This window comes from Gadus macrocephalus, chromosome 22, assembly GCF_031168955.1.
Source record: "Gadus macrocephalus chromosome 22, ASM3116895v1".
Taxonomy (NCBI): Eukaryota; Metazoa; Chordata; class Actinopteri; order Gadiformes; family Gadidae; genus Gadus; species Gadus macrocephalus.
Genome location: NC_082403.1, coordinates 18,781,394 through 18,808,328, shown reverse-complemented (window position 1 = coordinate 18,808,328; position 26,935 = coordinate 18,781,394). Strand labels below are relative to the sequence as shown.

Here is a 26,935-nt window from a genome sequence, read left to right as displayed (position 1 = left end):
CTGTCCTCGGTTCTCTTAACACAGTATCCTTTAGCCCTGATAAATGAAAGTGTCCCAACATTTTGGTCTCCCAAAGCTCATACTTCGTCTCATCTCCGTCGAACGTCTGTCGAGGCAATCTCCTTCGTTGTTCCGCCATGTTAGCTTGCTAGTTTTCTTAGTTAGCATTCCCGTTAGCACGCAGTCCGTTGCGGTTGCAACTTTCTAGTCGGTGGTAAACTTATCTTCCGAACGACTCCTGGGCCCATAACCTGTTGAGTTTGTGTTACTGTACTGTTGCAGCTAACGTTGCATTCGGAAGAAAAGATGTTGAGTCTTCTTTAGCCTTCGGCATATTTATTTAGTAACTGCAGCGGACACATCGTTCTCACGGTCACGCTGCTATTTTCCCGCGCTCTACTACGACATCTCAGCCGGAACAATAAACTAATGAGGCAGATGCTGCGCCATAGCGCCTCCCCGTGGCACAAGCATATATCATCCAGATACGAACAAAGTTCAAAAGCACAGGCTAGTGAAGTTTGTGAGCAGGGCAGCTGTGGAAAAACAGACACAGACAGGTGAGCCAGATCCAAGCGATGGCGATGACAGTGTGAGACATCAGTACATATCAATGTAAAACCACATCACATACAACTGAGGACATATCTTAACAAGTTCTGACTGTTTTTTATCGGATGAAAAACCCCTGCTGTGAAGAACTTTTAGATTCTGTACGCAGCGCACATGAACCGTCGCTGTGGGGAACACGCGTAAGCGTGAGCGTCATCACTGGAGAGCCGTTATCACAGTGAACGCGTCTAAAGACAGATGTCCTTTGGCATGAGCAAGTCCATCATGAAATTCTGCAGAAATATGCTGTAGTAGTCCTATCAATGTATCCATATTTTTTTTATATATATATATATATATATATATATAAAACAATAATCACACTTAGACTTATAACCCTTTTTATGATTCACAAACTTTGAAAGATCTGACTGGAGGAATACATTGGTTAACTAAGACACATGTATGGGTTTGGGCTGATAAATCATCAGTCCAAACGGAACACATGAACTCAGATGATATTTTCCCCTCTTTATGTTTGGTAAATAGTCGAAAATTGAATTTCTATTGTGGAATCAGATAATCGAAGGTATTATATAGGCTCAATGTTTTTCCAGGTGATATAATAACCCAAAAAAGCTATTAGTTTCTTTGAAGGAAGGACAATAGATTATATGAATTAAATAATGTAGAAGTTAGAACTTCTCGCAAATACAGACTTTGGCCACACGAGAGCGACATTAACTTTATACGCTGGCTGCCAAATCCACCAACGCAACAAACGCAAGTGCGCACCACCTTCTGCGCAGACGCACAGTTTCTCATGTGATCAGCTGACGGTGTGGGATGCTGGTTTTTTTGTACAGTCAATGATTGAAGGACCTCTGAATTGCATAGCTTTTATTGAGATATGCATCGGATAATCTGACACCTGGATAGTCAACATCGTGTACAGACCGATACGGGATAGATCAGGTTAATTGGTGAGTGCAACATATTATAATCTCCATGTCGTGACACACTAGCTCTCCTCTGCTAGAAGGCTAATGCCACTAAGCTGCTTCCCACTTTTAACATTCATATTTTTTTAATGAAATATAGTGTGGTCACGTTGGACTGATAAGCAAAGCCAGTAAATATGATATGCATTAATAAAACCGTGACATTAAATGTGATCTGTACATCTTCTTTTGCATACACATGATCACATGACATCAATGTGTATCTGCCTCTAGCGAATAGCTGTGATCAAATAATTAATATTTAACGAAATATATTATAGACCTCTTGACTATTAGTGTATGTCGATGTAAATAGCACAGTTTGTTGAATATAATATTGTATACAGTTTATCAATAGAACAGTCTTTTAAAGGGGAATAGGGTTTCCTGGTAATGCTACAATTTGAGATTTTTTTGGCTCTAGCTTTGATTAATTTAGCATGTGAGCCAATAGAGTGGCGAAGTCACGCCCCTTCCGGTAGGGCTCATGGGACCTATGAGATCGAAAAATATGAATGGGTGTCAATGGAGAGAAAATAATTATTTTCTGGTCCCAGTCTTTATATGCCCTGGATTACACATATGTTGTTTGTGGATTTAAATGATAATTTTTCATGCAAAGAAAACTAAAAATGTTCGTGAAGAAGTTTGATAATTTTAGGTTTTATGTGAGGCCGCTTTGTGAACTACAGCTCTTCGCTGCTCTCGACGCATATGATATACGTCACCACACCCGCCCTTGGAACTCGGCACAGAGATGGCGATCTCTCTGCCCCACTTCACCGCTTTTTCCAAGGGGAGGATAAAAGCATCGAAAGAGGTGAAAACCATTATAAGTCGGGGCACGTGCAGAGTTTCAGTTATGCCGATGGGAAGATTGTCGGTCTTCTCCACGCCAGTCGCAGGGAGCGTGACGTCACATACGAGCCGTGTAGTCTTTCTCGTTGTGTTTTCTCAACAGCCTGAACAATTGCACAATAAACGGTCGAACTCTTTGCATGAAAAATTATCCTTTAAATCCACAAACAACATATGTGTAATCCAGGGCATATAAAGACCGGGACCAGAAAATAATTATTTTCTCTCCATTGACACCCATTCATATATTTCGATCTCATAGGTCCCATGAGCCCTACCGGAAGAGGTGTGACTTCGCCACTCTATAGCCGAATTTACGGCAAACATTCTAGATTTTTAAATGATAATCCATATTTGTTGATGAACAACAAAAAATGGAAGAAAGTCTTTGTAATAAAAATTACACTATATTAAAAATAAAGTTGAGGGAAGTTGAGGGAGAGGGACTATATATATCTATATATAGATATATATACACGATGATATTATAGTAATATATTTCGGCTGAACGATTAATCGAATTCAAATCGAAATCGCGATGTAATGGAACGCGGTATCCAAATTGCAAAGGCTGCGATAAAAAAATAAGTGATTTGTTACCGTTACTGACTGGAAATCAGTCTGATTCATTATTTTTTTACAATTCAATAGTTAAATGAAGAAGTTTATAATATAAATTAAACACATCGGCCTGGCCTAAAGGAAAGAGCAGTATCTATGTTGACTGCTTCCAATGTTGTGTTGGTCATACTAAAGAATGATTGATTTATTTTTTTGTGAATAATACACAACATAAAGAACTTAATACATTAAAAAAAATCTTACATTAAATCGGAATCGCAATATTGGTCAAAATAATCGCAATTAGATTATTTCCCCAAATCGTTCAGCCCATTATTCACCAGGTCAAAACAGGATAAAGACTGAATAATTATTGCAGCCTAATATTATGTCAGTTATTTCAAAACCCAATGCTGTTCCAATGCCTGCCTCTCTCCAGGAGCCCCTGTCTATTAGCAGCCATGACTGAGTTCTGGTTGATCTCCGCTCCGGGCGAGAAGACATGTCAGCAGAGCTGGGACAAGATGATGATGGCCACCACACACACCACTAACCTGTCCACCAACAACAAGTTCAACATCCCAGATCTCAAGGTCACCACACGCACGTACCCACACGCACCCAATCTCGCAAGAAAACACAGTGGTCCAAAGTATTTTGCAATGGTCCAATGCTTTGTTTTATGTGCTGTATCTGTCTCAATAAATTGCTGGTATTGTTTTCATTTTTGTTCCCAGGTTGGAACACTAGATGTCTTGGTTGGTCTGTCGGATGAGCTGACAAAACTTGACACCTTTGTCGAGAGGTAAACCTTGTTATTTATTTTTTATGTACGTGTGTGTGTATATATATCAGTGGAGGCTTCTCCATTGAGTAGAGGGAGGAAGATACTCCTTAAAATAAAATAAAAAATGTAGATTGCCCAGACTCATCTCATCTCATCTTCGTCCACTTATCCGGGGTCGGGTCGCGGGGGGAGCAGCTCAAGCAGGGGGCCCCAGACTTCCCTTTCCCGGGCCACATTGACCAGCTCTGACGGGGATTCCGAGGCGTTCCCAGGCCAGTGTTGAGATATAATCTCTCCACCTATTCCTGGGTCTTCCCCGAGGTCTCCTCCCCATTGGACGTGCCTGAAACACCTCCCAAGGAAGGCGCCCAGTGGGCATCCTTACCAGATGCCCGAACCACCTCAGCTGACTCCTTTCTAAGTAAAGGAGCAGCGGCTCTAATCCGAGTTCCTCACGGATGGCTGAGCTTCTCACCCTGAAATAATGTTCTTGTTGTTCTTTTAATTGTTTGTTACTCTGACCATTCTGTTTGATATTGTGGAAAGGATGTTAGTGAATGATTCAGAGCATGATGCATTTTAAATGGCATCACTTTTGGCCTTGTCTTCATTTTTCTTAAAACAATTGTAGCTGAAAATAAACATAGCCAAATTACAACCAATAGCTTCAGTCATTGAGAGCAAAAATAAGCCCAGTGCTAGGCCAACATTTTTTTATTTAGTTTTACAAATCATGATTAGGCCTGATTTGACTAATTGGCTTTGCATCCTTTCCTTCTGCCCTTGTAGTCCAATACATGCTGCCCACCAGCTTTCAAAGTACAATTCTGCCATTAGCAGATTTTTTATCCACCAGTTATTTTGTAGTTCCCCAAAACACCCTGAAACAACTTGAGTCTCACATACTTATGCCACCAAACGCCACTAACAGTGCAAGCAGGCCAATGTCAACCAAGCACGCAGTCCTTCTTCACTCACTTTAAAAACCACCAGCTGCCACTGATATATATATATATATATATATATATATATATAGATAGACAGATAGCTATATATATATATATATATATATATATATATATATATATATATATACACTGTATATTAGGGGTGTAACGGTACACAAAAGTCACGGTTCGGTACGTACCTCGGTTTTTAAGTTAAGGGGACGGTTCATAGTTAAGGGGAAAATTTAAAAAAACTGCTTGTTTGTCAACAACGGAGAATGGCCGTAAATCAGCAGCAATGAAAACACCAATAAACTTGGTTGTGGCATTTGCATTTCTGAATTCCCAGACGGGGGTTGTTGAAATAGTGTCGTGAGCTGGGTTTGCACAGCAACATTAATAGAAACACCTGGATGGTGCCTTTTCAAATGCGCGTGCTAGGGATGTGCATTTCTGGCAAAAATACTATTCGATGTTCGCTGAGAAGTATTCGAAGAATATTAGAAAATCGCTCAATCAAGAACCCCCCACGCAAGCACGCACCTCAGATACACGCACACACAATGACACAGGGAGAGGCTTTAGTGATTTATATGAAATCAATCTGTTTATTTCAACAACTGCGCCATCAACATTCAACATCAAAATTATTTCAAGGTGGGCTTAGGCAGATAGACCGACATGCGCCGAAAACTGATCACTATTCATTTATTTAATTATTTATTTTACTGAACACAGCCTGCATGACGGGGAACTAGACACGTCAAAAATATAACTTCACACAGTGTGTCTTTTTACAATTTATTTGTTACCAGCATTCGCAAGTAAGTAAAGTAAGTAAATTTATTTATAAGGCACATTTAAAAACAGTTTTCACTGGCCAAAGGGCCGTACATGGTGCAAAGAGGCATATAAAAGAACACATACCACATACATAGACATAGATGAAAACATATAAAATAAAAGACATATCACAAAAGGGGAGGAATGGCCAGGGAGAAAAGGTGTGTTTTCAGCCTAGATTTAAAAATGGTGATGGAAGGAGCGTTTCTGCAGGCGGCAGCTCGTTCCAAAGGCGGGGGGCAGCCACAGCAAAAGCCCTGTCACCCCTTCGTAGTGTTGATCAGCAGAGAAATTGTCTGCCAAAGACGTTGACGTCGCTTAGCAACCGAGGACGCTATTCACCTCCGGAAGTTGTGAAGGCCCATGCAAATCATCGGAGCGTTCAACAGCATTGAGAAGAGCCGTGTAATTAATAACGATAGTCACATTCATTATTCGATATTCTATGTGACTCCCGACTATTCAATGATCGTTGCCCGCTATGTACGCCACATTTACGTACCGCGGTACTCCTCTGTAACCACTCCGAAGTGCCTGTACCGTGACGGTTCGGTACAAATACGTGTACCGTTACAACCTAATATATATATATATATATATATATATATATATATATATATATATATATATATATATGTATATATATATATATATATATATATGTATATATATATATAAATATATATATATATATATATATATGATGCGGAGGTCAGTGACGATGCCGTAGCCCTCCTCGCTAGCGTCTGAGAAATTATGCAGTTGTGCTGACGTTACTGGACCAAATCCCTCTGGCTTGATGCACCTCCTGACAGAATAGCTAGTGAACTGGCTCAGATCAGACTGCCAGGCGAACCATTTGTTTGCCACATCTTCTGGAATCTCTTCATCCCAGGTAAGTTTCATTCGACAGAGACTCTGGACGATGGTCTTCGCGAGAAGAATGAACGGAGACAGGAATCCAAGGGGGTTGAGCTTACGACCGAGAGGTTACCTCATCTGGTGATGGCATGCTTTTCACGTGAATTCGGAACTTGAAGGAATCTAATTCTATGCCCCAGTCCACTCCAAGGGCCCTTTCCATGGGTAGTTCATCCCTGTCCAGGTCTAGATTCTTGATCTCCTTTGCTCTCTCTTGTTCGGGAAGGGATGACAGCACTTTGAAGCTGTTCCGCTTGACCACTTGGTCAAGCGGAATCCTCCACTCCCACACAGTGCAATGAGGTCCTTGGTCGAGGTAATAGCTTACTTCTCGTCGGACGTTGAGGCCAGGCAGTCATCGAAGTAGAAGTGCTCTAGTTACTGTTTTAGGTGATGACCTTTCTTTTCCATCCTCTGCAGTCCGTCTTAAAGCGTAGTTGGCGCAGCAAGGGCTCGACTTGGCCCCAAACAAGTGGAACACCATCTTGTACTCGCGCGGAGGCTGACTCATATCTCCATGTGGCCACCAGAGGAATCATAGAAGATCGGTGTCCTCATCAGGGACTCTTGTTTGATGGTACATCGCTTCAATGTCGGAGATGAGTATGATGTGTCCGTGTCGAAACCTCGTCAGGACTCAAACCAGACCATTAGTTAGGTCCGGACCCTGTAACAGTTCCTTGTTCAGTGACTTCCCTTGAAACGAAGCAGCACAATCGAAAACAACCCGCAGCTTTCCCTTTTGTGGATGGGTCACGCCGTGATTGGGGATGCAGGGGTTGACACTAACGGTTGCCCGCTTGCCCGGGGCAAGTAAAAACATTTTTTGGGCAAGTTGAGATTTTTTCTGGTTGCCCGAACGGGCAAGTGGATTTTGGGTGGATGTTAATATAAAAGCTATTTATTCAAATGTTTTTAGAAACTGCAGAACAACCTTTTGTTCCGCAAAACCACACAAAATAGAAGTATTTGCAATTGAATTGGTCTTCTCTTCTCTCGGAAAGCGAGTTAACAGACACGCATCGCTTCAGTGCGAATATAGCCCCGCCTTCTGTCACTCACTCGCAGTGCGGTCTCTGGCAGTGATTCGCTAAAGGTTAGCCAACACAGCTAGCATCTCAAGTGCAGCACCTCCGCGAACGGTTTAGGTAGAAGTTAAATGGAGTAGTGATGGAGGAGTGCAGTTTGGAAGTACTTTGGATTGAGGCAAATTATCAAGGAAAGTCAAGAACACGTTTTTGTGTTTCATAACTGCAGGGCTGCCAAGTTTCAGAAAATGACAAGAGTGAGACTTTAGAGTCAGAAGCGTTCGGCCGCCGACCAAAAAAATTGGCCTTTTTTAACATTGATTTATACCTTAGGACTGATGTCCTAAGGTATAAATCTAAAACTTAGATCACTTAAACATGTCTATCACAGCATGAGAAAACGTAGTAATTGTTTTCGAGGGTGTACGGAAAAGCATAACACAAGGCTTTCTATGGGATAACTGTATAACAGCTGTACTAGCGACCTGTCACAACTGTTGCCTTTCCCCCGGGACGAACACTTGAATGATGTTCGTGTCATTAACTAACAACCAACTAATACATTTGCTGAACTACATAAGCAGAGGGCAGACAAACTGCTTTCCCTGTCTTTAATTTTCAACGTGTGACATTACATTTGGGAATCTCAAGAATAGATTTGACTTTGGATGAACAGACAGCGGAGACAAAATATTAGCAAGGGGGAGGGAGAGGCGTCTCACACCTACTTCGCTAACATTAAATTGACATCAGCCCTTGCTCCGTTTATGTCACATTATTTATCTTAGGATTGTTTAATGTCTATATGAAGCCATTTAACATTACACAAGTGATTGTGATCATTTTGAAACCAAGACTGATTTTATTGGTGAGCTGATTTTGAGAAATCAAACTATGCTGCTACCTAGTTATGCTAACTAACACGAAGAGTTCAGTAATGTATTACCTTACGTTTTTATACATAATGCTGTTATGAAATATGAAAACAACCAGTAAACATCTCTGTGTATAATGTATATTTGAAAGAAGGCGATTGATGTAGGCCTACTTACCCTTCTTGAAAATGTTGCAGAATGCAGTCCAGAAGTCAAATTTGGCACTATATACAAAGACGCTCCACCAAGACGCTCCACCAAGACGCTCACACGCGCAGGTCGCGGGAGATTGTTTACAAACTGTCAAACGTATACATCGCAAAGTGGACACCGCGCGACTACATAACCACTCGAAGCCGCGAGGACCAAAGCTTATTATCATGAGAAAAAAAAACTAGAGTAATGAATGGGGAAATAAGCGTGAGAAATGGCAAGTGTGGCGTGTGGTGTGAGAATGGGTCAAATTGCGTGACTGTCACACTCAAAACGTGAGGCTTGGCAGCAGGGACGTGCACAGGAATTTTGAGGGGCAGTTGCTCTGACCTGAAAAAAGGGCACCCCCCCCCCCAAAAAAAACAACAACTCACAGGCTATATGAAGGAGTGAGAATAACGGGGTCTTTATTAATATATTGATACAAATAAGTAAAACACTGAAATAACTACTACTAACGATAATGCAGAAAAACATGACGAACAAGAACATAACATGATGGCATCATTCAGTGGAGAATATTCCAGCCAGGGGTCATCATTATACCATTGGGCTTGAAAAGAGCGCCCATCTGGATTTTGAGGGAAATTTACCGTAGGACGGCAAGGTCCGACTGAATTGGAAAATGTGATGAAGGTCTGATCGTATTTTAGATTGCTGCTCTGTACATGAGCTGGATCTGTGGGATTAGCCAACCTCAGCAAAAAATCGAAATCTGTGGATTCTGCCCCACTCTTCATCTCAATATCCTCCCTTGCTGATGTTGTCCTCTCCCTCATCTCATCCTCTTGCTCATCTCTCCTTTCCCAGTCTGTCCTGATCTCATCTGGGATTGGCTCTGGCTCTGGCTCTCTGAACGCAGCTGATGCACTAGGCTCATCATCTGTCCAATGACATATTATTGTTATTACCATTACCATTATTATTGTTATTACCATTATTATTATTATTGTAATGCCCACTAGAAGCAGTGGTATTTATGTTCTGCTCAGGCAAGATCTTTGAAAGGATCTCTAAAATAGCCTGTTTTTTTTTAGATGACAATTATTTAGCATGCAGCTCTTTAACCCTGTACTTTCTAGCATGGTCCTCTCATATATGGTGATCAGCACTTAGGCCTACCTGCCCTATGTGCCTCCTCCTGGTCCACATTTTCCGAGTGTCTGGAGGCTTGTGGCTGCTCCTCATCTTAAATGTAATGTAATTATGAAAAATTGCCATTAGTAGGCTAAAATATGAGTCTGATTAATTGATCAATTAGCCTACACAGTATACTTTTTTATCACTATGCAAAGTCTCACTCTGTCCCACCTGCTGTTTGGCTTTTTCGTAGCCAACCCTGTAGTGATGTGCTCCTCTTTGCTGCCTCCTTTAGTCGTCTCTCTCTCTCCTGAATCCTCCTCTTTTCACTGGGCTTTTCGGCTTCACTTAACAATAACAAACAATACCCAAACCCAAAATAGTGATAAGATTTAGGCATGAACCATTTTGAATGAAAGAATTCATGTGATGAATTACTTCCATCATTTATTCTTCTTGTTAAAACGAAATGTTAGAAACTAACTATCAGCAGACATGTAGCTTAGTTTGCCTATCAAAAAATGTGTAGACTATGTGATAACGGGCTGCTTGTCTGCAAGCTAGCTAGCTGTCTGATTATTTAGGCTAAACGTTACGTGGCAAACTGAGCCTGGATTTATGAAGATTGTAATTCATTTCCTAAAACGTGATGATGATTGCTTGTTTGTTATACATCCCAAATTCACCTTTTCCGACAACATCAAGGCAGTCGTCTCACAGGTGCCGGTGTTGTGTCGAGATCTGTTTCCCCGTCGAGATGTGTTTCCCCTAGTCCCCGCCCCCGTCCGAAATTACCCGAAAAGGCCCTCTGTTCCATAGGAAAGGAGGCTCACACATCTTTCAAATTCATACTGCTGACTTATTTCCCCACAAGAGATAAGTGCTGTGATTTTCAGGCTGATATCATTCAATTTGACCATTTAGAACAGGGGGAACGCATCCTGACAGTCATTATCTGGGACTAGGGGAAACACATCTCGACGGGGAAACAGATCTCGACACGCGTGCAGCGCTGCAGCTACGTTTCACACGCCGCGCGGCAACTCGCCGCCTCCATTCATTTCAATGAGGGAAGGGCGGCAGAGGGGAGGCGGCAAAAGCGGCTGTTGCCGCGCGGCAGAGTTTGCCCTCCCCCTACTGACTTTCACTCTCAGTGCCCGAACGGAATTGAATGAGGCTACGCTTACTTTATGAAATGTTTCGAGTGGCGATTCTTTTTATCTAGGCCTACATGAAATTCTGCATCCATTAAATGATAAAAAAAAAATATATATATTTTTTTCCTCGGAAGGGCAACGAGAGTCGAGGAGGGCATATGGGCAGTTGCCCAAGCAACCTGAGCAACCCCCCTGTGCACGTCCCTGCTTGGCAGCCCTGTAACTGTGCACATGCGCACAGCAATAGCGATCTTTTTCACGAAATTGGACCCTCACAAACTACTGTATATATTACATGAAAGCTGAGCCTCCACTTATTCCAACAGTCCAAACCATATCAATCTGTGACGAAAACTCGCAAATAACAACTTAAGAAGAAACGTCCCCTTTTCTTTTAACAACCAAAAATGAAGTATTACCTTTGTGATTTTGGTCCACAAAGTTGATTCTGATCGAATAAAACCACCATAAACAGATTATCCAGTATCTGGGCCAAATTTTGCAACTTAACATGGTGTTTTCAATCAATGAATAAGAGAAGGTTTCTTAGGAAATAGGTAAATTGCCTTCAATCAGAAAACATATTCTTCAGCGCAATCTAGTGGCCATATATTTATTTGCGAGTGTTTGGCTTGGTGCATTCGATTGCCCTGAACTTTAAATAGAGGTGTCAAGTGTCAAAATTGTAAGACATCTACCTTATTTGTGTCTCATAGTAAGACAGCGCTCCCAACTGATAACGACCAACTGATACTGATAATTATTTCAGGTGGAAATGTTATCTTCCACTTATGCTGTGTTCCGTGGCTTTATTCACTTTAACCAAGTATTATCCCCATTGAATATTTCACTTGCACAACAATCTTTCTTTTGGCCCAAAGATGACATTATCGCCCTTGCAGTTGTGGAGATATAATCTCTTTACTTTGGGTATGTTCTTTCCTGAAAAAAAACGTTTCCCCTGATATCGAAAATGGTATAGAATATCGATATTTTTCCAGGAATAGTGTTGAAGTTAGAAAATCCAGTATCGTGACTGACAACCCTACTAGAAACGCGATTGTGATTATTCAGTTAGAGCTACAAGAAACTTGAAAGTTAAAAAAGACATATCTTTGCTACTACCTCTGACATTTAGTTATGTACATTTGCATCAAATCATGCAGGTCTACATATAACTTGGCGATAGCTTTAATAGGTTGCAACTGTGGACTGAAATCACTTCATGGCACGATGTGACCGCTCGATAAATAAGTAAACAAAGAGAAGTTTGTTATTTTTTAAACACATGTGTGGAAGCTAACATTCAGCTTCAGTCTGAGCTAGGATGATTTTTCTGAGCCCCCCCAAAACCAGGCCGGGTGCCTGGCAAAAAGAGGCCCGTTCACGATTCTGATTATAATTTGGGCAAGTGAACATTACATTCGGGCAAGTTGAACCTGACCTGTACTTGCCCGATGGGCAAGTGCTTTTGAAACCTTAGTTTCAACCCCTGGGATGTACCATACTCTGCCGTCGTTGCGGTTGTGCTCGTCTTCAGGAACTTCCACTGCGTAGCCTTGGTTCAGCAGGTCTGACATGAAGGTCTTGTAGTCATCGTGGAAACTGGAGTTCTTGGCAAGTTTCCTTTTCAAGTTTTATGCCCCTTGCTCTGCAACACATTTGTTGTTTGGCATCACCACATTTTTGTTCCTGAGAGGCATCCCAATGCTGTAGTGCCAATTGGCTTTCTTGATTGTCTCGGTCACTGTCACCTTCATCTAGTACAGCGGATAACTTGTCTTCTGGATCCACATCTTCGGTGACAGACTCACCTTGCTAATGTTAGATAAGTCTCTTGTTATAGCAAACTCTTTCAAACTTCTGAAATCCAGATCAACAGTCCTTTAATCTCAAAACATGTAGATGATTTCAAAATGAAGATTCCAGGGCTGTCTTTATTTCCAGAGTCAAACTCTAGCTTCTTATGGGCTAATATGACTATATCCAGCAATGGCATTTTTCTCAAAAATGTCCTTTGTGACTACTGGCTATACGCACATCTTGGCTATGTTGATTACAATGACAGAATTATCCTTATTTCATCATGAACATCAAATATGTAGCTATAGTTTATCCAGTAATTCATTTTAGTTCTTTATGTATTCATCCATCATCAAATAAGTCGTCTGGAATTCCGATGGGGTGTACAGCGTGGTCCCCACCGCTAGCTACTTCTTCTGTAGGCTGGCTTGTTTCCTCCATTCTAGTCCAGCGCCGCACATCTTCCCTCGGCTTCCCATGATGTTCTCTATTCCTCCCCTCGGCAAACAGTTTTTTCTACTTAATGTAGTGGCTAAAGCTCCCTTGTTGTGAGCAGTAAATATATCTAAACATATTCAGTCACTTAACCACTCTATGACAGAAAGAACGAGGTTTATGCATGTTTACTCTGTTGAAACGACGGTGTAAAAAGAGTGTTTGCTCCGTCTTTACTGAATGAAACAAATCATACAAATACACACTTTTACTCTCCCTAATTGCGCAACACCGTACGTCATAACAGCGCGCTCTAAAGCAACTAATATATTCTATGCATCCCTAATAATTCTAAGTTCAGTTATTAAACTAAAATGCAAAACTATGCAAATCAAGGTCAGAGGTGGACCCGCAGAGAGCCTTGGGCCTAAGCCCCGGGGCTCGAAGTAGCTCTCGGTATTTCTCTCTACGCGTGTTAGATACAATTCCCTCCCTTTTGCCTCATAGTTACCATACCAGAATACTTTAACAAATAAAGTGAGTTAAAAGCGACCCGTTTCGAACTACTTTCAACAAGAACACGACAATAATAAACATTCACTAAATATTAATCTAAATAATATATCTAAATCTGAGTCTAAATTACAATATGGCAAAATGGCACTAACAGCGTTCCACGGCATTGAGAAGACCCGTATAATAAATATATATATTCTATTTGTTATGTGCAAAAGACATAAGTCGGTGCATTCCAGTACATCACAGCCCTCCCTTGGACCAAAGTGTTCTCTCCGACAGAGGTGGGGTGGGGTCGCTTCCACCCACTCCCAGACCCACCCAGGGCCGACAGACCCGGGGTGTAAATTGGACAGGCTTGGGGAGGGGGGGGGGGGGGTCATGGGGTCATGGGGTCATGGGGTCAAATCGAGTTTCGATTTTTTTTTTTTTATAAATTGCTCTATTATTGTATTCCAAAAAAGTAAAGACTGCTGTGAATCATACCATGCTTACGGTGAGACTTTCTTATCTGGATGGAGATGCTGCAATATGTCAAACAGCCACAGTCAGGACTCCTTGTATATAGGGCCCAATATTTGGTGCTAATTTTTGGTGGTCATTTTTATATGTATATGCCCTCAAACAGGCAGGATGATACAAACGGCACCAAACTAGGGTTGCAGCTACCTATTTATTTATTTTTTACAAAAATATATTTATGTAAATACATTTAAGAGAATATATGCAGTGTCTCAATCCAGCAAAGTACAATGTGCGTAGTAATTTATCATGCGATTTTATGCAGGTTTAGCTTTAGGCTGGCTTTTCCAGGGTTTAGGTTTAGACAAGAATCTTGCAGGCATCCAATATCAAACCAACTAACCTTTGGCTGGGAGTCACACACCCTAGCCACATAATATCCTTCTGCTTGAACATTTGTGTGTGTGTGTGTGTGTGTGTGTGTGTGTGTGTGTGTGTGTGTGTGTGTGTGTGTGTGTGTGTGTGTGTGTGTGTGTGTGTGTGTGTGTGTGTGTGTGTGTGTGTGTGTGTGTGTGTGTGTGTGGTCAGTGTGGTGAAAAAGGTGGCCCAGTACATGGCAGATGTTCTGGAGGACAGCCGAGATAAGATCCAGGAGAACCTGTTAGCTAACGGAGGTACAGTAACCGCTCCATCCATGTCCTCACACTGGGGTGAGCCTTCACATGCATGCTATTCCATGATGGTTAGAAACGCCTCACAAGGTCTGTGTAGATGTATGCTCCTGCCTGGTCCTCCCGCTAACGAGCAAACATATTCACCTAGGAAGCTCATCTTGGTCATGTAATCTCCATCTCTGGACCTAACTGTTAAAGCTTCATTCCTATCTTAGAGTGATTCCTATCTTAGTTATGATTTTTTTAAGTTTTCTTGGTTAATTTATTTGCATAAGCACTACAAGACGGAAACATACATTAATATGTATATGGTTCTTGTTTTCACCCAGTTGACCTGGTCACATATGTGACCAGGTTCCAGTGGGACATGGCCAAGTATCCCATCAAACAGTCGCTGAAAAACATCTCTGAGATCATCTCCAAGGTAATGTCCAATGGTGCAAAAAAAGCAGAATCACTGTAGAATAGTACCATCTTGTGTTTTTTTGTACATGTATTTGATCTATTTTATATATTATATTACAAAGTGTATACAAAGGCAGAAATGTATAATTAAAAAAAAAGTATTAAATGTGCTCAGAATAAAGTTCCTTTAGAGAGGTTTTTCGCATTTGTTGGAAGATGTTCGTGACGGTAGTGTCTATTATGTAATATGTATTTGTGGCAGGATCAAACTAACATACCTGTATACAGGAGTGCACAAAATAGTGTGCTAATCATAGTCATCTGAAGTAATGCATGCATCATACACGTTGTAACTCCACAGCAAGTGAGTCAGATTGACAACGACCTGAAGGCAAGAGCCTCGGCCTACAACAACCTGAAGGGAAACCTGCAGAACCTGGAGAGGAAGAACGCGTGAGTCATGTTGGTCACCGCGCCCACATTCACCAACTCTCAAGCACTTAATAAGCTGCTATATATCCTAATTATAAACATTTATATTCACAGTTAGCCAAAGCAGATGCTTTGAGTTAAATGTGAGGCTACAAACCACTACAAAACACTACTACAAAAAAGGTGCAGAATAGCGATATGGGGACCGGCAAAGAAAATGTTTTCATATTTGTGGTGAAGTGCATTAAAAATGTGTTCATCACAAGCTTAAAGGAGACATACTATGGTGTTCTCCCAAAAAGTAAACATAGTATATGGGTTCTAGAAAACATGTTTTTGAAGCTGTTTGCTGGAAATTTCTTTTAGGAAAAAAAATCTCGCCTGCCGCTATTCCCCTCTGTTGGGCCTTTCACACCGCCGCAAAATCTGAGCCTGTTCCGGGCCAGTTCGGAGCTAGGGCCAGTGTTTTGGTTTCACACCGCCAGAGAACCGGCTCCGGCCTCTAAAAACCGGTTCAACTCCAGCCCCAGGATTGAGCTGGGCTAGAACTAGAACTGCTTTTACGCGGGGGGCAGGGGGCGGGGTTATCCTTATCTTCATAAACAAGAAGACCAACGAAGACAGGCCTTTTTAAAACACTGAAGTAAACAATGGACGTGAATCCGTGTATGGTTCGTTCTTTGAATATTCAGATTTAAAACAAAATCAGAAAAAAACAAAACGACTCAGTTAATAGTTTTTTCTGATTTTGTTTTAAATCTGAATATTCAAAGAACGAACCATACACGGATTGACGTGTTGTTGTTGTGTTTGAAACTGGCGCGAGGGTTCGTCTTCTTATTGTACAGTTCCGGCAAGGCGCGAGGGTTGCTTGGAAAGCGGAGACGTTTGCAGTGACGTCATGACGGCTCCATGGCTGGCTCTGGCCAGTGTGAAACCAACTGGTTCATAACTGGGATAAGGCTGGAACCTGTTTGGAACTGGCCCTAGCACCAGCCCGGAACTGGCTCTTGGTTCTTTTTGGTGTGAAAGCCCCAGGAGTCAGTCCCTTCAGAATGCGCTGGTTCTGGTGTCTGTAGCTTTAATGCAAATGAGCTGCTGCCCATAGACCAATGAGCTATCAGTGTGAACCACAGCATGGAGGAGAAGTGATTGTTGCGCTGTTGAGCTCTATAGCTATATAATATAATATAATAATAATAATAATAATAATAATAATAAACATAACCGCAAGCAGTGATTAACGGGGTCTGAGCAAAATGAAAGTCAAGAACACACTAATGGAAGATATATAAATATGACATATAATATGAAGGAAAGATGTTGATATTCCCCTTAATGCCATACTGTGCCTTGGCTTTCAGGTGACTGGGCTGCAGAGCAATGGCCGAAAGTCATGTTCAGCATGTTCATAATTGTCTAATCGGGATTCAAACTCTCAACCTAAGGATCACCAGTACAAGGCATTATCCCATTGAGCCACTGAAATTCCTGAACTGCGTGAAGGCTCATTCACATGGAGAAAATGTCAATTGATAAGCACACATCAAGAAAACTCCAAGCACACATTTCGCAAGAGAATCAAGGGCTTTCTTAAAAGAGTACAGATCTGAAAATTTGCAGTGTTAATGGTATCCACCTAATGATAGCCGTATGGTATTTACCCAATAACAAAATGGTCATACAGGCAAAATGGGTTCAGACTGTGGACGTTTGGCTTTTCTATGAAATTGTGGGAAAAGTAAACAACATATGATGAAAGAATTTTGAGTCCAGGTCAATCTTGTGAGGTGAAATAAGCCTAATTCATATTTTCTTTACAATAGCGCCACCTTTTGGTTTTGTATTTTGTATAGGCTGCAGTATGACTTTTACAGAATTTGAGGGAAACAATTATCGGACCCCTAATAATAATAATATTATATAATATATAGGTATTTATATAATATTATATCTAATATCGCAGCCAAAAGCTTTGCGTGCCTCGGATGATATTATGAATCGTAAAGACTGCCTCTGCCGTCTCTGGTACTTCAACAACAAGTAAAAGACTCGTAGTGGGGGATATCTCAGCTATGGTTGAGAAGAATCGGGTTAAAGGAACTTTGGCCTTGACTCTCTGAAGTCCATATTGAACTGTGACATGGAAGAGAAAGGGATTGTACTCTGGGAGCTGAGCCGCCGGACTGCCGCCGAGCTCCCCCCGCCGGAGCTGCCGGACTGCCGCCGTTCAGCTCCCGGAGTACACCCCTCGGAGCTGCCGGACTGCCGCCGTTCAGCTCCCGGAGTACACCCCTCGGAGCTGCCGGACTGCCGCCGTTCAGCTCCCGGAGTACACCCCTCGGAGCTGCCGGACTGCCGCCGTTCAGCTCCCGGAGTACACCCGTTGGAGCTGCGGGACTGCCACCAAAGCTTCGGCGACATTCCGGCGGGGGGAGCTCGGCGGGCAGTCCGGCAGCTCCGGCGGAGAACGGGATTTCACTCCCGGAGCTGAGCTGCCAGGCTGCTGCCGAGCTCGTCCGCCGGAGCTGCTCGTCCGCTTGTCCAAAAAATCTTAGCTATGCTCTGATTGGAGGGGGGTAGGTAATATTCACATATGCCCTGACTCGCTCGTTTGGTAACTGTAGGCGGGGTACTTTCAGAAATGCATATCTCACTCAAAGAATCATGGACCGACTTGTGTTGTTTTTTAATTATATATCCACTTTAAAACAACATTCACAAATCGGCTGCACCTTCCAGGTCGGCTGTTTAGTCCATAATTCAGCACTGGCAATTTAATTGTATTTACATCCCCGATGGCTTTCACATGCCAATCTGCGATGCCTTTGCTGTTGTCTAGGGGCAGCCTGCTGACCAGGAGTCTGGCAGACATCGTCAAGAAAGAAGATTTCATTCTGGATTCTGAGTATCTTCTCACCATGCTGGTGGTCGTACCAAAGTGAGTAGGCCTACTGCACCGTTCCGGGAGACAGTCGAAACTGAACCAGCAGGGTTTGGTGATGACGTTAACCATGATGGTCTGAATGATTGTGTCTCCCCTTCAGGATTAACTATGTTGAGTGGCAGAAGACGTACGAGACTCTGTCTGAGATGGTGGTCCCCCGGTCCACTAAGTAAGCATCCATGACGGTTCATCCCCAGTTCGAAGGTCCCGCTGCAGTTCAGGGACATGTATGATATAATATTCAGCTACTTATTCAGCTGCCTTCCCTTCTCAAATGTACTGACCACCAATTCATTTTACCCTGGGGTTTTCTTCAAGTTGTTTGAGAACAGAACATTGTTTGTATGTGACCAGGATAAAAAGACACAAGTTTGAAGTCTTTATATGAGTTTGCTGAATAGTTCTTCAAGGAAAGGGTTCAAATCCGGGATTGCTTTTAACTCAGTTTATTGTTAAAGTCTGCATGTTTCGGCATGGTAAATGACTATGGAACGAAAGTCTAGAAATCGTGTTGAACACGTGTGAGAGATAATAACTCTAGCTACTACGGGCCACGGGCAGAGGCCCGTGACCCTCCGCAGGTGTCGCTGAAAATCTCTGACGCTCTCCACCTCGAGTGCACAGGTAGAGACCGTCAAGTGGGCGTGGCCTAGTGGGCGTGGCCGGGGTGCCGTAATGGCTTTGGCTTCTTCATATATCTAAAGGTGCTGCTATCTGTGGCTGGAGCAGCCTCCAATAAGGTCTTGCTCCCCTTGTGGCTATGTATAGTATTTACGGCTTATATGTTTGGTCCTGCTTCACTGGGTCTATGTGTGGGTAGCTTAGATTCTTAAAGTACGTAACAAGTTAAAAAAATAAAAATAAATAAATATATATATATCACACACACACACACACACACACACACACACACACACACACACGTGAATCAATGAGGAGCAATCAATAATATAATCAATAATAAACTCAGTGGTGGGGTCTGGTTGAGCACAGTATAGTCCAGATCCTTCACCCAATGGGAGTTCCCCATGAAGACATGGTGGTGTTTGACTCTTTCCCCATAATGTCCCCATGCACAGCCTGCTGTTTGAGGACCACGACAGCGGCCTGTTCAGCGTCACTCTCTTCAGGAAGGCCATCGATGACTTCAAGCACAAGGCCAGAGAAAACAAGTAGGTGACCCAGTGTGCCACACAGCATCTTCATTAAAGGCTGTGTTGCAGGGTTTATTTTCCAACAAATTTGTGCAATTTGCTTGTTGGTAATAAAGATTTAAACTGTTATTTATTACATTTAATGTTGTTGGGTATCACAAAACGGAATGTAATACGAAAAAGTAGGTACTATTTTAGCGGTTTGCTAAAAACGACAAAAACTGGACTTTAACACTATTTTGGAGACATTTTATAAATGATACACATATTTTGAGTGCTTTGTGTACCCATTAATCAAGACTTCCGGTTAACCTGCACATGGGCCTTTAACATCATTAGATAAGGATAGGAGTGAGTGCTTCGTTCAAAATAGTCTGCAGCAGTCAGTGCTACAAGTACAAAATGTTGAACAAAACAAACATGACAATGAATGGGAAAATGGGTTACTGTATAACACTGAAATGATAATGAATAAAGGAACCAAGGGCGTAATTTATAGGGGTATAGGGGTAATAGCACCCCCAAAAATACAAACCAATGTGACCCCCCCCCAATATTCATGTATTTCGGCAGCATACAAACCAAAAATGTTAAGTTCTTGGTCATCAGCCTCCGAAAAGACAGTCTCAATTTGTCTTAAACCAATCAGATCAGAAATGCGAACCATGCTGTGACTGTGTGTTAGTTTGGTGTTTGAAGTACAGCTTTTTTGATTATAAAAGGTACCGCAAACCTTTTGGTGATGATCAAACAAGACTAGGATGATTTTCAACTACTAGGTTGTATAGGCTACCCACCGTTACTGTGAAACTTATATTGCCAATAGGCTTCTCTGTTCAAAATAGACACGATTAGCCACAGTTCATTTAGTGGAGAGAACCGGGCTATAACGTCCAGACATGCTTTTGTCCGGACTTGGGACGCAACTGATGATCTCATGGTCATCCTTGCAAAAATCGAAACCCCCCCAATTCTGATCCCAAAGTTACGTCCTTCCAAGGAACATTTACAGGATTTACAAAGCTTTGGACAGAGATTAACATATTGCATTCAGTTCAATCCTTGTTAGCTAAGAAGAAGTGTGAGCGTGAAGGACTGCAATATAAAAGATACCTTACAAATAGCTTGCCTACGCTCAAAAAGATAACATGGATTCTTAAACTCACAGGCTTCGTGCCTGTAGACTGAATAGCCATGGCCATACATGAATAGATAATACAAAGAGATAATATGTATGTTCTATTTGTACACACAATAAAATGTGGACATACTTATGTGTATCATGGTTATTATCAATCATTCAATAATATCTCTAATCTAGCTATTCAAGTATTTATTGTTGGTATCATGCTAGCCTGACATCGTCAGACCAATCCTAATCTGCGCATTCAAACCTCTCAGGTCATTTTTGATTTCAAAGGGACGTTATCATGGTGGTCCTCATAGCCAAATGGGTGGAGCTTTGACGTCCAGCTCCGCCTCTCTTGTCACTAGCCATCAACCCAGTTTTGGTTAGGGTTATGGTTTCATGGTTATGGTAATGGTTAGGTTAAGGTGCTAAAATGTCGGTGTGTACCCACTGTTTCAGGCTGGATTTGAACACATAGGGTGAATCCCGTTGAGATAAAAATATATGAGATTTAAAAATATTAAGGGGGGGCGTTTTGTGACCCATGGCAACTTTGTGATACTTTTTCTGTTGGCCGTTTTCACACCTAACCGTGCTCAACTGGCCCCATTGTTCTCTGGCCTGCACTCACACTAGGCCATCTGGCCGTGGCCGTTGGCCGTCGCAAATGTGGCCTGGCCACGGTAGGCTCTTGTACATACGTCATCATGTCGTAACACGTCATCACCAAGCGTCCGCTGCATGGACCATAATAAAGTCTGCCACCGTCAGAGTTTTAACAACAATGGACAACAACACAGAGAACACAGTTCGCACTTTGCTGAGTCTGTTGCTTATTTGGAGCCGTTCTCAGATAGAGCCCACTCTAGTCACACTCACTAGTTGAACCGCTTGACGCCATGTTTACCGTTTAATGGGAAAGAAGGCTCGTTGCCTTTATTATGTCCATGGTCGTCGCATGGACTATACGTCATCCAGCTCAGGTTGCGTAGCCGTGCGTGTGCGCATGTCGGCTCATTAGCATCTGTACCGTGGCGGCCCGTACCGTAGCTAGCAGCACACCTCTCCCAAGTGGCCAAGTTGGCCTGGCCTAGCCAGACTGGCCACACTCACACTGGCAGATTTGAGCACGGTTAGGTGTGAAAACGGCCACGGCCACGGCCAGCTGGCCTAGTGTGAGTGCACCCTTAGTGTACTGTTGTGTATACAGTGGAGGAAATAATTATTTGATCCCTCACAGATTTTGCACGTTTGCCCACTGACAAAGAATTGAACGATCTATCATTTGAATGGAAGGTCTATTTTAACAGTGAGGGACAGAATATAAAATAATAATCCAGAAAATAGCATTAAATAAAATATATGAATTGTTTTGTATTTCATTGAGTGAAATGAGTATTTGATCCCCTATCAAAACATTGCTTAGTACTTGGGCGAGAAACCCTTGCTGGCAAGTATAGAGGCCAGACGTTTCTTGTAGTTGATGACCAAGTTTGCCCACATCTCAGGAGGAATTTTGGACCGCCACTCTTTGCAGATTCTCTCCAAATCTTCAAGGTTTCGAGGCTGTCGCTTGGCAATTCAAAGCTTAATTTCCCTCCACAGAATTTCTATGGGATTAAGGTCCGGAGACTGGCTAGGCCACTCCATGACCTTAATGTGCTTCTTCTTGAGCCACTCCTTTGTTGCCTTTGCTGTATGTTTAGGGTCATTGTTTTGCTGTCCCATCCACGACGTATCCTGGCTGAGAGAAGGAGGTTGACAGCCAGGATTTCACGTTACATGGCCCCATCCACCTTTCCCACGATGCGGTGAAGTCGACCGGTCCCCTTGGCAGAGAAACACCCCAAAAGCATAATGCTTCCACCTCCATGCTTGACGGTGGGGATGGTGTTCTTGGGGTCAGAGACAGAATTCCTCTTTCTCTAAACACGGCGCGTCAAATTGATACCAAAGAGCTCGATTTTGGATTCATCTAACCACATTACCTTCAGTGAAGCATTCTCGGACTCATCCAGGTGTTCATTGGCAAACTTCAGACGGGCCTGTACATGTGCCTTCTTCAGCAGGGGGCCCTTTGGCGCTGCAGGATTTTAATCCATTAGGGCGTAGTGTGTTACCAATGGTTTTCTTGGTGACTGTGGTCCCAGCTGCCTTGAGATCATTAACAAGCTCCTCCCGTGTAGTTCTGGGTTGATCCCTCACCTGTCTCATGATCATTGATACCCCAAGAGGGGAGATCTTGCGTGGAGCCCCAGGCCGAGAGTGATTCACAGTCATTTTGTGCTTCTTCCATCTTCGCATAATCACACTTATAGTTTCCCTTAAGCGAAAGGACTAACTTGCGGGAGCTAGAATCCTTTATGGTTAATATGGGATCAAATACTTATTTAACTCGTATACATATTTTTTTATCTAATTTTCTTTTTGATAATCTGTCTCTCACTGTTAAAATAAACCTACCATTACAATTATAGACCGTTATTTTCATAGTCAGTCGGCAAAGTTGCAAAATCAGTGGGGGATTAAATAAGTATTTCCTCCACTGTAAGTGTTAAGTGTAAGTGTTATAATGAATGACATTGTTGAGGCAATGCACCAAAACCCGTGGCATTATACTGAGGAGCTTTACCTTCACTCAGACGCAGAGATAAACCAAAAATAAACCGCTGCTCATGCAGAGTTCCACAAATCTGCACACACCGTAGCATTATGCCATACGCTTCACACTATACACTATCTCTTGGCAGTGATCATCAAAGTCGACGGCTGTCCAGAAAAAGCTCCACACACCCGCAAGTCCACACACACCGTTGCATTTTAACTATAGTGTCCGAGAAGCTTAACCCTCTGGCGGACGCCGCAGTGCACCGCTGCCCAGATAGCTGCTCTCTGGGCTGGTTTTAGACGCTGCTGAACTGGTGCTACCAAGTTGTATGAGTGAGTTGGAGAGGGGCTGAACCTGAGTGGGGGCGCGGCTGGATCTAGAGGTGGAGCTAGAGGTGGAGCTAGAGGTGGAGCTAGAGGTGGGGCTGGACCTAGCAGTTGCGCTTGGTCAAGCTGAACCATTGGCTCTGCAGTGAGCTCCTTTGTCCACTGATCGTATCAAACATTCACATTTACATTTAGGGCATTTAGCAGACGCTTTTATCCAAAGCGACTTACAATAAGTACATTCATCATAAGAAGTGCAACAATATATCGCTGTCGGTACAGTAAGGATGTTCATAGAACCAAGTGCAAGTACAACAATCGCTAGGCTAACCAATTCAAACCCACTCCATATTGGATACGGTTGTGATTGGCCCGAACCACACAGGTCTGCTGTCTGAATTGCAGAGGGGCCAGGCGCTGCTGCCAGGTCATTCAGATTCATCTCCTTTTCCAGGCTAGTATTATGCCTTTAGTTTTCTAAATCACAGGAATCTAGTGTTCAAATTTGTATTCTGATAATTTTTTTTACTGCTGCACATTCTAAAAACATTTTGTTTAAACCTATCTTGGAAATTCGAAACAGCACGCCACGACAAGACTAACCAAGACTCCTTTTCAAAAACTATGACCATTCAAACGTAGTCTGTGTCAATCAGCCTCTCCGTGCCACATGTCGACCTCTACAAAAAGCTATGACCATTCAAACATAGTCTGTGTCAATCAGGCCCTCCGTGCCACATGTCGACCTCTACAATTTACACGACCCAGACATCTGATTTTGTGGGTGTTGGCTGATAAAATTACACGGGTATATAGTATTTCCAGAGATATAGACGCACTTTTGCACATGAGTATTTTTTATTTTATGCGTGTGTGTGTGACGTGTGTTGAGATCCGAATAATTGCGTGTTCCTTCCCTGTCTCTGTAGGTTCACTGTGCGGGACTTCCAGTACAACGATGAGGAGATGAAGGCCGACAAAGAGGAACTGACGAGGCTGTCCACCGACAAAAAGAAACAGTTTGTACGATCGGCGGGGGTTCTTAAATCAACCTCTAGATATTTAATCTGTATTAAAATTAAAATGTTCAGCCAATTGTCTGTGATTTTTTCAATGAACCCAGCAGGATGTTGCTCTGCTGACTCGTCAATCATTTCCACATCAATAATTATAATGAAAAAGCAACAGGGCTTTGATCATGGAGTATGTGTGCTAATGGTGTTAAAAGGTGTTGATTAACGAGTGAATCATTGATATGTGGGCTCATTAAAGAGCATGCTTGTGCTGTCCTCCAGGGTCCCTTGGTGCGGTGGCTGAAGGTGAACTTCAGCGAGGCCTTCATCGCGTGGATCCACATCAAAGCACTGCGTGTGTTCGTAGAGTCCGTCTTACGGTGAGCAGAGAGAGAGAAGGTCAAACGTAAATCGAACGGGAGCGTATCGGCCATTTCGTTTTTAATGGTCTCTGTAATGTACCAGGGATGAGGTTTTGTTTGCTATTGTTTTAGCTATGGTCTGCCGGTGAACTTCCAGGCCATGCTCCTGCAGCCCCACAAGAAGAACATCAAGAAGCTGCGCGAGGTGCTGTACGAGCTGTACAAACACCTGGACGGCAGCGCAAACATCATCGACGTGAGCAGCATTCAATCAATATGTTTCTCTGTTTCGTTGTTTGGTCATGCTGTGTTGTGGTTGTTGTGATAGCCGTAGCTTATCTTTGGGTGGTTGCTCTCCTCTTCTTCAGGCTGCCATGGACATCCCTGGGCTCAACCTGAGCCAGCAGGAGTACTACCCCTATGTGTACTACAAGATAGACTGCAACCTGCTGGACTTCAAGTTCTAGAGACCACACATATCATCCCATCGGATCAGCACAACACTCGCAAACCAAATGCTACCTTCCTTCATTTCTTGTGTGTTCAGAGTTTTTCTTTTCAGTTTTCTCTCTCTCGCTCGCTCTCGCTATTTCTTTTTCTCTTTCTTGCGACCTCTCCATTACATTCCAAAAACGCGACTTAAGTGTTTAGTGCAATCTGTTCCATCTTTCTCCAAAGTATCCAATGGAGAGCTATCCCCATCTCTTGAATCATCCAGGGCACTGTCTTGTCTTCTAATCGTATTTATACTTAGTGATTTTCCCCCAGTCTATCTACACATCCTGCTTAGTGAGACTCAAAGTAGCATGGGGAGTTCAGGGTTAGTTGGGGAGACGGACTGAAAGAAAAAAAGCTGTATGTTGATCATATTTATAGTAGAGACAATAGCTGTAGTGTAGACTATAGCTCTACAGCTCGTGTTTTTTATTATTTTTTACGGTGCTTTGTCTGTAGTGTTATGTGTGAGGAACTTCTGGTTAAGAAGTCATTGTGATTTTTTTTTTCTTCCAAAACCTTTTCTTCAAAGAATTGCTTCAAGTACTTGTGAAATTTAATGCTGTTCTTCAATCGAAGAAGTCCACTGTATTCATGTATATTATGATTATCCGAAAACACATCTATGTGCAAATACTGTCTAATTCAATAATATTGTAAGTAATCATCCAAATAAATATATATAACTTCAACTGCTGTCAAATGGTGTATAACACAGACTCAACAGGGCGTTAGCAATAAATAACGTTTTTTTTTATTGTTGTAAAGTTTATTAAGAGAACAAATCGAATATTATCTGTTCACCAATGTATTGGAGACGGTAAATATCCTTGGGATGCTGTATTATTTATGGACCTAAAAAACGACTTCAGAGATTAGATCAGGGGTTTCTTAACCTTTTTGTTCCAAGGACAGCCTATTCATAAAATAATTTGGAGGACCGGTCGTAAATTTGAATGCCTTAATTTTAAGATGCATCATTTTCTAAAAAGGATGTGGCTGTTTTTCAAGATGCTTTATGTGTCATATTCACAACAATTAAAGCAACAGCAGAAATGCCTGTCTCCCTTCAACAATGAAATAATATAAAAAATGCAATTTATAGAGACAATTTATTAAGAGAAACACAACAAAAGTCGCCTGAGACTTAAATAAACACAAAAGGGGTGATATCAGGTAAAGTGGGCCATCAGGTAAAATGGGCCATTTAAGGTTTGGTGGTCCCAGCCCCCCCCCCCCCCACAGTTGCCATAACTGTGCTTGACAAGTAACAGGTGATTTGATTGGTTTATGGTTGCTATGGTGGGCAGGGCAATCCTTCAAATCTAGACTGCACCAGAAAGCTGCATGG

At 42.4% G+C, this 26,935-nt stretch overlaps 1 protein-coding gene across 1 annotated transcript; it reads left to right on the top strand.

Annotated features, from left to right (window-relative positions):
• Nucleotides 1–1,328: 1,328 nt before the first annotated feature.
• On the top strand, nucleotides 1,329–26,276 carry LOC132451136 (V-type proton ATPase subunit C 1-A-like). Its single transcript, XM_060043454.1, has 13 exons — nucleotides 1,329–1,535; nucleotides 3,412–3,565; nucleotides 3,710–3,777; nucleotides 14,628–14,713; nucleotides 15,043–15,137; nucleotides 15,480–15,571; nucleotides 18,393–18,491; nucleotides 18,598–18,666; nucleotides 19,577–19,669; nucleotides 24,644–24,737; nucleotides 25,010–25,107; nucleotides 25,222–25,345; nucleotides 25,458–26,276. The coding sequence occupies exons 2-13, from the start codon at nucleotides 3,434–3,436 to the stop codon at nucleotides 25,554–25,556; spliced, it is 1,149 nt and encodes a 382-aa protein (XP_059899437.1). The 5' UTR covers nucleotides 1,329–1,535; nucleotides 3,412–3,433; the 3' UTR covers nucleotides 25,557–26,276.
• The last annotated feature ends 659 nt before the right edge of the window (nucleotides 26,277–26,935 follow it).

Excerpts from the sequence above, each read along its gene's own strand:
- LOC132451136 (XM_060043454.1), top strand. The coding sequence starts at position 3,434 with ATGACTGAGTTCTGGTTGATCTCCGCTCCGGGCGAGAAGACATGTCAG. Across the intron at positions 18,492-18,597 it reads ATGCTGGTGGTCGTACCAAA|GATTAACTATGTTGAGTGGC; the intron begins GTGAGTAGGCCT and ends TCTCCCCTTCAG. Across the intron at positions 19,670-24,643 it reads CACAAGGCCAGAGAAAACAA|GTTCACTGTGCGGGACTTCC; the intron begins GTAGGTGACCCA and ends CTGTCTCTGTAG.